The 12,543-nt window shown below is 35.4% G+C and overlaps 1 protein-coding gene across 19 annotated transcripts in view; it reads right to left on the reverse strand.

Moving 5' to 3' along the window:
* Positions 1 to 12,543, reverse strand: part of VPS13B (vacuolar protein sorting 13 homolog B) — a 685,469-nt gene that overhangs the window by 666,847 nt on the left and 6,079 nt on the right. For all 19 annotated transcript variants that reach the window (XR_005650917.1, XM_039853834.1, XM_039853836.1 and 16 more), the window contains one exon: positions 1,016 to 1,159. Coding sequence is in view for 18 of the 19 variants with exons in the window: in XM_039853834.1 (XP_039709768.1) it covers positions 1,016 to 1,159 (144 nt within the window). In the remaining variant the exon portion in view is untranslated. The remainder of the gene's footprint in view (positions 1 to 1,015; positions 1,160 to 12,543) is intronic.

Here is a 12,543-nt window from a genome sequence, read left to right on the forward strand (position 1 = left end):
TTTTCATGGGAAAATATAGCATTGATATTCTTACTTCCAGGAACTATATTAGTTAAGTTAAATTGGGTAATCCAGATTTAAATCAAAGATTTCATAAAAGAAAAAAAAAAAAAATTTGAGTTGATATGACACTCAACATATCCACTTAAAATAGAAAATGATTCTAACAATTCATAAATAATCTTAACTAATTTCACAGAGACTTGTTATACTTATAAGGATACACTAATACTGCCTTAAGGTGCTTATGAAAACAGTCAATTTACTAATTCTCCTCAATTCATCTGGTTCCAGAAAGCATTCCTTAAAACAGAAAGTTAAATGTGAGTTAAGGAAAAAGTAATAAAAACAAAGGACAGACACTACTTTTCTGCAAGATGAAAATAGAAAAATGCATCACAATTATGCTGCTGTCCAGACCTATTTGCTTCCTAGATTAGAAAAATTTTGGTACAAACTCCTTAAAATCAATATTACATCTTTATAAAAAACACTAAAAAGAAATATGATAGGTCAGAGAATAAGTCAGAAAAAAATCCATTTCTGATGCCAAAACTTCAAAGACAACAATAAAATTTGGTATATAAAGTCAGATTCGATATATTTTTATCTTCTCAAAAAATAACTTGAGAAGTTGTCACCTTATTTAGAAATGTCATGTAAATAAAAAATCATGCAGTTACTTTGCAAAAATTCAAAAACCTTCGCCTGAAAATTGGACACAATTAGGCCCCACCTATAATGAATATATAGATAATAAGCAATCTACATGATCCCTATGAGGGCTATGATCAGATAAGTGAAATCAGTATTAAAATATCCCTTAGGACATTTAATACAAATTTAATAACACCCTTTTGCAATTAATTGTGTTACTTCAATAGGCATGTAAAAATAATTAGTATATAAGATTAATTTATATAAAAGTTGACATATCCCAAAAGTTAAAGAACTATCAAACACTAATAACTATAAAATTGGTTAATATAAACAACTAGGTTCAATAATTTCATACCTGCATTCCATCTTTAAGTTTCAAAATGCATTCCATTGTGTTGATGGTAATCACCACTGATTCCGAACCCAGTTTTGTCCATGGTACATGGATCCTCAATTCATGAATATGTCCACTTAAAAAAGTGAAAGGTAATTTCAATTCCTTAAAACACAAATATTAAATAAAAATTAGTAAGTACTTAATCTTTTTTCTAATATTCAAATTACTTTCTTAAAAGAAAAATGAAATCTCCAACACAAATACAGTTTAAGAATTATTGTTTGTCAAAAAGTAGCATCAAATACCTTGTTAAACTACAAAAAACTAATTGTGCAAGTTATATTTAACAAGCTACTTAACTTGTCTAGGCCTCAGTTTCTTACTCTGCTGAATGGAAATAATATACAATACCTAGGACATGACAAAGGCTCATATATAGTAGTGGTGGTTGTAGTAACAGTAGTAGAGAGAGAGCAGCAGTATTTGAGATAACTGCAATGGTATGATGTTTAAAATCTCCACTAAAAATATGTCCTCAAAATGTGTTTTAAACTACAGCTAGAACAGGACTGTAAGGCAAGTTGAACAGGGAATTGAAGGTGAGACAGGAGAATGACCTGACAAAATAAAAATTGATCAACCTTAATAAAAAAACTTACTAAGCTTTACCTAATTAGAGACTGTACCTGGATACTATTTGGTCATAAATCTGAAATGTATTCTGAATGTTTTTCATTATTATTAGAGAGAACGTTAAAAATTAAAACATAACTATCACTACGATCACTTTATACTAACTCATTTCACTTTCAAATAAAATTTTTGTTACAAATCAACAAAGGAAAAAAAATAAATTGTATTTAGACTGTATTTCAATCACATTTTTACAGTTATTATAACTGTTTGTGAAAATTAAGATAATTACTACATTTATTCATTCATCCAACAATTGCTTACCTACTTTTTAGCAAAATAGTAGCAATACAGCTAAACATAGGCAGTATGGTAAAGTGGTTAAGACCAATAATAACTCTGGAGCCAGCACACATGGATTTAAATCCTACCTACCTAGCCCAGTGACAGTGGGCAACTTGTATAATGTATCTGTGCCTCAGTTTTTTTATCTGTAAAATTTGGATAAGAACAGTATCTTTGAGTCTACGGCCATGACACCCTGAATGTGCCCGTCTTGTCTGACCTCAGAAACTAAGCAGGGTCAGACCTGGTTAGTACTTGGATGGGAGACCACCTAGGAATACCAGCTGCCGTAGGTGTTAAAAAAAATAATAGTACCTTTGAGGATTAAACTAATTAACTTGTATAAAGTACTTACAGCACTGTCTTCCTTAAAGAGCAATCATTATTAAGATGCTATTATTATTATTATTATTACAAATATATATGGGCCTAATGTATGTTTTTGCAAATTTTTCTAAAGAGCAGAATACTAAAAAATCTATTTCTACTACTCTAGTCTAATCAAATGCCATGATTTTTAAATATTTTTCATTATTACATTAATTTTAAAGATGCAATAATTTCAAGCATTAATCAACTGGTACAGATTATAATTTGTTCCATGTCCATAACAAAGGCAATATTTACTGAATATTTACTCTGTACCAGGTACTTTTCTAAGAACTTTGCCTTGCATACGGCAATGTTTATAAAGATCCCAAAATGTAAATACAGATAAAGAATATGAGACATGGAAAGGTTGAGTAACTTCCCGAAATGATTCATCTAGGATAGCAGGACTCAAAACTGGAAAATATGATGCCAAGCCCTTGCTCTTAACCACAATTATACTGCATCTATACTTCCATTACGAGCACTGAATGCCTTTCCAAATGCATCTATCTGGACAATGAACCAATGGCATTTCCACCTCTACCACTCCCTGATTTATATAACAATGATATACTTGTGAAATGGCTCAAAATTGCAATCTATGGGCCAAACTAGATTTTCTCAGGGAGAAGTTAAAAGACACATGAATCAAATTTAAGACCTTAGTATCATCAGAATGCTACTAATCAACTGAACTATTAACCAAACACTAACACAAGAGGCAGCAGTCTACATTAGAACATGAAATTTTGGACCGCATTGCCAACATGGGAAATCCGACTGAAGTTAAACACTTATTAATCATCTGATTATAAGCAAGATTGTTTCCATTTCCTCATTACAGACTTGTGATAAACACATGAGAACACATATACATTTTATCAAAGGCAAACAGATGGATCCCTAAGATAAGCACAATAAATGATTTCCTTCTCATTCCCTTTCCTTCTTAAAATACATCCTAAAACTTAAAATTTTTTATCCATTTGTAACTATTCAAAAATACACAATACAAAATGCATCCCTAAAACCAGAACATCTATGACTATTCAAAGGACATTAGTAGCAAAGAATTTAAGAAGAGGGTTGAATAGCTCTCAAAGATCTAATTCTAGGTAGGCTATTACAAAATATTCTAACGTGGAATAAAGGGACACTTTAAAAGTGAACATAGGCAACAAAAGCAAAAACTGACAAATAGGACTAATTCAAACCTAAAGAATGAGAGAAAATATCTGCAAACTATCTATGTAATAAGCTGTTAATATCTTGAATACATGAAGAACTACTACAACTCAACAACAAGTAATCCAAATTTTAAATGGATAAAGAACTTGAAGAGACATTTCTCAAAAGAACATACACAAAATGGCCAACAAGTATACAAAAAGATATTCAACATCATTAATCATCAGAGAAATGCAAATCAAAACCATAATGGCTTATCTCTTACCTGTCGGAATGGCCACGACCAAAAATAAAGTAACAAGTATTGGCAAGGATGTAAAGAAATCAGAACTCTTGTACCCTATTGATGAAAATGTAAAATGGTACACTATTGAAGAAAACTCTATGGGTGGGGGGGGGGAGAATTCTCAAAAATTAAAAATAAAACTACCATATGATACAGCAATCTCCGTTCTGAGTATATACCAAAAAGAACTGAAAGCAGGATCTCAAAAAGATACTTGCAAAACCATTTCCATTACAGCATTATTCACAATGGCGTAGCGTTGGAAGCAATCGGGCCATCAAAAGATAAATGGATAACAAAAATGTGGTACATACATACAATCAAATATTATTCAGTCTCCAAAAAAAAAGGAAAATCTGTCCTAAGTTACCACATGAATGAACATTGAGGACATTATGCTAAGCGAAATAGGTCAGCCACAAAAAGACATATATTACATGATTCCATTTATATGAGGTATCTAAAGGAGCCAAATTCTCAGAAACAAAAAATAGAATGGTGGTTGTCAGGGACTGGGGGAAAAGGGAGTTCTCTGTAGGCACAGAGTTTAGGTTTGAAAGATGAAAAAGATTTGTTAAGCAACAATATACATATAATTGACACTACTGCAAACTTAAAAATGGTTAAGCAGGTAAATTTTATGTGGTTTTTACCACCAAAACATACATACACACACACACACACACACACACACACACACACACACACCAAAGACACACACACGCACGCACACACACTTCAAGAATTGTAAGTTAGGAGCTTGGCAAATCTCCTCAAAAAGCAATGACAAAACTAGACAAAGTTGTCGAAACAACCAAAATCTCAGAAACAATAAGGAAAGGCTAGCCTGAAGTCACAATATTAGTACAAACAACAAAACAGAAGCCAAGCCAGAAAATTAACAGAAAGATCCAGAGAACAAGACAGCCAAAGATGGCCTTGCTATTACTTCATATATCCCTGGGCGTCTGAAAAGCTAGCTGTATGTGCCAGGTTATGCTTAATTAGAAGACAACAGAGAAGGCCCTAACAAGCTACTCATTCATTGTTGACCAAGAGGCCTTGTAAACACAGTAAGTAAAAAAAAAAAAAATGGGTCAGACTTGTAAACTCCCTGAACTTTGAAAACATTATCCAATACATACATACATACATATATACACACACACAAACATACATACATACATATCCCATATCAAAGAGCAAAAGCCTTACTGGTTAAACAACCTCTAACCAATCACTGGCTGACAACTAAGTTATAGTGACCCAGGAGTAATGCATAAGAAGCCGGTCCTAAAAATAGAAAGAATTGGGGGTTTGCAGGGGAGACTGAGCACAGACATCAGAGACCACACACTGCAGGGAAATAAACACCACAAGTATAGTCCAGGCAAGTCACTAAACAAATAAACCAAGAGTAATAACAACTATCCCCTGGAGAGAGGAAATCAGAATTCAGAGTTGCTGTAAAGTATAACCCAAAATTACTAGTTTTCAGCAAAAAATTATGAAATGTGAAAAGTATACAAAGTAATCAACAGAAACTATCTCTGAGGGTGTTCATATGTAAGACCTAGTACACAGAGACTTCAAAACATCTATTATAAGTACGTTCAAAGAAAAGAAAAGATATTTAAATAATTAAACAAACATACAACAACAGTGATCATCAAATAGAAAATATCAGTGAAATAGAAATTACAAAAAAGAATCAAAGAGAAATTTAGGAGTTGAAAAGTACAATAAATTAAATGGAAAAATTCACTAAAATTTGAGTTCATCATCAGATTTGAGTTGGCAGAAGAAAGAATCAGCAAATCAACGCCCAGAGACATCACAGTATAAATCTTAAAAGCCAAAACAAAAGAAAATCTTGAAAACAGAAAAAGAAAAGCAACTTGTCGCATACAAGGAAATCTTTGTAGGTTAACAGCTAACTTCTCATTACAAATAAAAGCAAGAAGGCAGTGAAATGACATATTCAAATAAAATAACTGTCAACCAAGAATTCTATATCCAGCATAACTATCTTTCAAAAATGAAGGCAAGATAAAGGTATACCCAGATAAACAGAGACTGAGATAATCTATCGCTAAAAAAATACTAAAAGAATTTTTTCATACTGAAAGGAACACCAATGGTAAATCAAATCCAAACAAGCAAAGAGCACCAATAAAAGAAAATAATGTAGATAACTATTAAAGGATAGTATAAATGTATTTTTTCTTTCTCCGAACTCATATAAAAGGCAACTGCATAAAACAATAATCATAAAATTGTACTGCTGAGTTTCTAACATAGCATAAAGGAGTGGAAAGAAATTGAGCCATAGTGGAGAAAGTTTCTATATTTTATGGAATAAAGTTATCATTAATCTCAAATAGACTGTGATAAGCATGTGCATATTGTAATCCTTTGAGCAACCACTAAGAAAATAACTCAAGATGGGGGTCAAGATGGAGGGCAAAGTAAGAATGGGATTCACCTCCACTCAGGACCACAGTAAAATTACAACCAAATTATAAAAAAAAGTGAAGAACCACCTGAAGTGTGACTGATCATAACACACACATCTGAGGATATAAAGAAAAAGCCACATCGAGACCAGGAGGATGGGTGGAAATACAAAACGGGCTGGCCCTGTACCCAAGCATGGTGGTGGAGCACCAGGAGGGAGGGAGCAACTGGAGAGGCCCCCATGAAGGAACAAGGGGCCCTAGCCTTACATAGTGGCTCCCCAGCACAGAGTTCTAGCCCCAGGAAGAAGAGTTTTCACAAAAATCTGTAAAAATCAGTAGGGGTTCCATCCAGGTGAGATGAAAAGAAACTAAAACCCCAGACATTCCCCTTAAAGGGCAGACACACAGACTCATTCGCCTGCAGACATGCACCCTGGACATGGACGAAGGGTCAGGAGCTCAGGAGACACAAGAGACATACAGGGAAAGACAGAGATGAGTGGTACCGAAGCAAGGGCTAGAGGGACAGCCACCATTGTTCCTCTGTCCGGCCTTCTCCGGGGCAGTCTGCAGACAGGCAACGACATGCCTGTGTTGAACCCTCCCCCCACACAGCCAATTCTGAAGTTGCACTGGCCCGATGAGACTGACCCGCCGCCTCCAACTCACAAAAACTCACGATGGGACTGTTGCTGGGAAGCCACTCCCACCCTGCCCCTTCTTGGGGCTGACCATTCTATGCAGGCACATTTCAGGGGAGACACCCTGTGGCTGATCACTGCAGCCAGCATGAGCTACAGTAATCTCTTCAGCTTATCATGGGACCTGGCGGCTCAACACAAACAGCAGCTGGCCTCACTGTGATCTGTAACTTTGTGGGTGCCCACAGACAGAACTGGCAGCAAATCTGATGTTGTACTGGCCTAACAGTTCCATGTCTCCCTTAAACTCTGCCCCACTCAACCCTCAAATTGCTCCAGGCGGGCTACTGCCTGGCAGTGGCTCCTACCCTGCCCCGTCCCATCCCAGGGCTGGGCATTCTGTGTAGGCAATAGACCTTGGCTCAGGTGGCCCACACAAGGCCCATGCATTCTGGGATAGACTTTCAGTGACAGGCCACAAACCCTGCCCTGAGCTACTATATTTCTTGAACAGATCTCAGGTGTTTGTAATCTCGAGGTAAGCAGCAGTTGGCAATCTGTGACTTTTACAGGAAGCCAGAGAGAAAAAACTGGCACAAAAACTGACACTGCAGTGGCCAAGAGAAATCTGTTAACTATACTCCAGTGATTCCCTGAGTCCCTGCACCACCAAATTCGCATACCACACAAAACCCCACAAAGACACTTCCAGCTGTGGAGTCTTAAGGCCAACTGGCAGGCAGCCTCAGGCCTTGAGGCGCACTAGTAAGCTAAATCGCCCCAGGCTCGGTAATGAGGGTAACCACACCACAGTATGCAGTGTAGTCTCTCCCACTTTCCTTTAGATCTAGCACAGGCAGCAACCATCCACAGATCGCTTTGTAGATCCTACCAGGTAGCCTCAAGCAATCAAAGGCAGCTTCTGAACTTGGCCTACTTGGAAGCCGTTCCCAAGGGGCCACAGAACCAACACACTTGGAAAGCAAAACTTGACTAGATCCATAAGTGGTACACCCAAAGGATGGTTTCAACAAGTACACAAGCCTGCTGGGTAAATCCCATTCACAAAGGTCAGCCCTCCAACGGCAACGCATATCCTGTGGGTATGGCCAATCTTCACAGTCAGCCTGAGAGCTAATCCCACAGACTGATATGCTAACAGCAATCAAGGCTCAGCTAAAACAAGAAAACACACACAACCCATACAAAAAAAACAAACCCGGAGCTGCTGGAGCAGGTGATTAGGGAGGTTGTAACACCAGGCCGCAAAGCACACCTACTATATAAGGCCATCTGGCCAAGGCTGGGAGATGCAAATCTTTCTAACACAGAAACAAACATGGAGAGGCAACTAAAATGAGAAAAAAAATACATGCCACAAATGAAACAGGAGAAAACTCCAGAAAAAAAAAAACTAAACGAAATGGAGGCAAACTACCAGAGACAGAGTTCAAAACAATGGCTATAAAGATGCTCAGTGAACTTAGGGGGAGAATAGATGATCTCAGTGAGAACTTCAACAGAGAGTAAGCATAAAAAAGGACATAGAAACCATAAAAAAGAGCCAGTTAGAAATGAAGACTACAATAGCTGAAAAAAATACACTAGAAGGAATCAGCAGTAAATTAGATGAAGCAGAAGACTGAATCAGCAAGTTGGAAGACATGGTAGCAGAAAAACCTAATCAGAACTGCAATAAGAAAAATGAATCAAAAAACTAGAGAGTAACTTAAAGGACCTCTGGGACGACATCAAGGGTACCAATATCCACATCACAGGGGTACGACAAGAAGAGAGCAAGGCATTGAGAATCTATTTGAAGAAATAATGACAGAAAACTTCTGGAAAAGGAATTAGACATACAAGTCCAGGAAGCACAAACAGTCCCATACAAGAGAAACTCAAACATAGCCACACCAAGATACATCATAATAAAAATGCAAAAGGTTAAAAAAAAGGAATCTTAAAAGCAGCCAGAGAAAGGCAGCTAGTTACTTACAACGATACCCTCATAAGAATGTCGGCTAATTTTTAAACAGAAACTTAGCAAGCCAAAAGGGACTGGTAAGAAATAGTCACAGTAATGACAAACAAGGACATACAACCAAAAATACTCTAGCAAGGAAGGCTAGCGATTAAATGGAAAGAAAGATAAAGAGCTTTCCAAACAGAAAAAAAAAAAAGGGCAAAAAAAGAACCCATAAATGTGAAAAATAAAATGGCAATAACTATGTACCTATCAATAATCACTTTAAATGTAAATGTTTTCATTGCTCCAGTCAAAAGATAGGCTAGCTGTATGCATAAGGCATATATACATATATATATATATATACATATATATATATATGTATATATATATATATATATACTGTCTCCAAGAGACCCACTTCAGAGTAAAAGATACACAGACTGAAATTAAAGAGATAGATATTTCATTCAAATGGAAAACAAAAATAGCTGAGGTAGCAATACTTATATCAGACAAGAGACTTTAAAACAAAGGCTATAATAAGAGACAAAGAAGAGCATTACACAATGGGAAAGAGATCAACACAATAAGAGGACACATTCCTAGCAAATAAATATACACTCAACACAGATGCACCTAAATATATAAAGCAATTATTGGCCAACATAAGGTAAGAGATGGTGACAGTAATACACCGATAGTAGGAGACTTTAACACCCCACTGACATCAATGCACAGATCTTCAGACAGAAAATAAACAGGGAAACAGTGGACTTAAGTGGCACACTAGACCACATGGATTTAATTGATATTTTCAGAGCGTTTCACCCCAAAGCAGCAAAATATACATTCTACTCAAGATAGAGAAAGACAAAAATCGCATAATTTCACGTACATATGGAATCTAAAGAACAAAATCAACAACAACAATAAAAGTGGAAATAAACTCATAGAGAGAGAGAATATTTAGAGGGATACTAGATGAGACGGGGGTTGGTGGGGGACAAAAAAGGCAAAGAGATTAAGAGGTACAAATGAATAGCTGCAGAATAGACATGGAGATGTAGCGGGAAGCATGGGGAAGTTGGTTAATAATGCTGAAATAAATATCTAAAGGGGAAATGGAGTACTAGATTTAGTGGGTGATCACTTTGCAAGTTATGTAGATCATTGATCATTATGCTATACAACTGAAACTGGTATATTATTGTATGCCAACTATAAATGAATGAAAAACTCATTGAATTGTACAACATAAATACAAGCAACTGTCTATTATATTTCCATAAAGACCAAAAAAAAGTGAAAGAAAAGAAAATGATACCTAGAGACAAATAAAAATGAAAACACGAGAACTCAAAATCTATGGGACACAGTGAAAGCAGTCATAAGATGGAAATCCATAGCAATACAGGCCTACCTCAAGAAACAAGAAAAAGCTTAAATAATCTAATCTTACACTCAAAAGAACTAGAAAAAGGACAGCAAACGAATCCCAAAGTGAGTAAAAGTAAAGAAATAATAAAGATCGGAGCAGAAATAAATAATAGAGTCTAGAAAAACAAAAGATTAATGAACCCAAGAGCTGGTTCTTTGAAAGGACAAACAAAATGGATAAACCCTCAACCAGACTCATCAAGAAAAAAAAAAAGAGTACCTAAATAATTAAAATCAGAAATGAAAGATTAGAACTATGGACTCCGCAAAATACAAAGGGCTATAAGAAAATACTAAGAGCAATTATATGTCAACAAATTGGACAATCTGGAAGAAATAGATACAATCTCCTAAAACTAAGTCAAGAAGAAACAGAAAATCTGAACTGACCAATTACCACCAACAAAAAATCGAATCAGTAATCAAAAAACTCCCAAAAAACAAAAGGCCTGGACCAGATGCTTCATAGGTGAATTTTACTAAACATTCAAAGACTTAACACCTATTCTTCTCAAACTATTCCAAAAAATTCAAGAAGAGGGAAGGCTCCCTAACTCTTTTTATGAGGCCACCATTACCTTGATTCCAAAACCAAAGACATTACAAAAAAAGAAAACTATAGGCCAATATCTTTCCTGAACATCGAAGCAAAATTCTTCAACAAAATATTAGCAAACTGAATTCAGCAATACATTAAAAATATCATACACCATGATTAAGTTGGATTAGTCCTGGGATACAAGGTTGGTACACTAACCACAAATCAATGTGATACACCACATTAACGAACTGAAAGATAAAAATCATATGATCATATCAACAAATGCAGGAAAAGCGTTCAACAAAATTCAGCATCCATTTATGATAAAAACGCTCAGCAAAGTAGGAACAGAGGGAACATACCTCAACATAATAAAGGCCACAGATGACAAACCTACAGCCAACCTCAAACTCAATGGGGAAAAGCTAAGCATTTTCTTTAAGATCAGAAACAAGACATGGATGCCCACTTTCACCACTTCTATACAACATTGTATTGGTAGCCCTTGACACAGCAATCAGACCAAGAGATATAAAAGGAATCCAAATTGGAAAGGAAGAAGTAAAAGTGTTACTATTTGCAGACGACAAACTATATATAGAAAACCCTAAGGATTCCACTAAAAAAAACTGTTAGAACTGATAAATGGATTCACTAAAGTAGCAGGAGGCAAAATTAATATTCAGAAGTCAGTTGCATTTTTATACGGCAATAATGAACTTTCAGAAAGAGAAATTAAGAAAATAATTCCATTTACAATTCCATCAAAAATAAATAAATAAAATATCTAGGAATCAAATTAACCAAGGAAGTAAAAGACTTGTTCTCGAAAAATTGTAAGTCACTGAAACAAGAAATTGAAGAGTTCAAATAAATAGAAGCATATACCATGCTCGTGGGTAGGAAGAATCGACATCTTCAAAATGGTCATACTACCCAAAGCAATCTATAGATACAATGCAATCCCTATCAAAATATCAATGGCATTTTTCAGAGACTAGAATAATCCAAATATTTATATGGAACCCATAAAAGATCCCTAATAGCCAAGGCAATCTTCAGAAAGAACAAAGTTGGAGGTATCACAACACCTGATATCAAACTATACTACAAAGCTATAGTAATCAAAACAACATGGTACTGGCATCGAAACATACATAAATCAATGGAACACAATAGAGAGCCTGGAAATAAGCCCACATCTATATGGTCAATTAATCTATGACAAAGGAGGCAAGAATATACAATTAGGTAAAGACAGTCTCTTCAATAAATGATGTTGGGAAAATTGGGCAGATACAGGCAAAGAAATAAAACTGGACTACCTTCTTATACCATATAAAAGAATAAACTCAAAATGGATTAAAGACTTAAATGTAAGACCTAAAACCATAAAACTTCTAGAAAAAAACATAGGCAATAATCTCTCTGATACTGCTACTAGTAATTTCTTTTTAAATTTATCTCCTCAGGCAAGAAAGAAAAAAGCAAATGGGACTACATCAAATTTAAAAAGTTTTGCACAACAAAGGAAAACATCGACAAAACAAAAAGATAAACTGCTGAATGGGAAAAGATATTTGCCTATGATACATCTGATAAGGGGTTAATATCAAAAATTTATAAAGAACTCATACAACTCAACAACAAAATAACAAACAATCCAATTAAA

Source organism: Pteropus medius, unplaced genomic scaffold (genome assembly GCF_902729225.1).
Source record: "Pteropus medius unplaced genomic scaffold, Ma_sr-lr_union100, whole genome shotgun sequence".
Classification (NCBI taxonomy): domain Eukaryota; kingdom Metazoa; phylum Chordata; class Mammalia; order Chiroptera; family Pteropodidae; genus Pteropus; species Pteropus medius.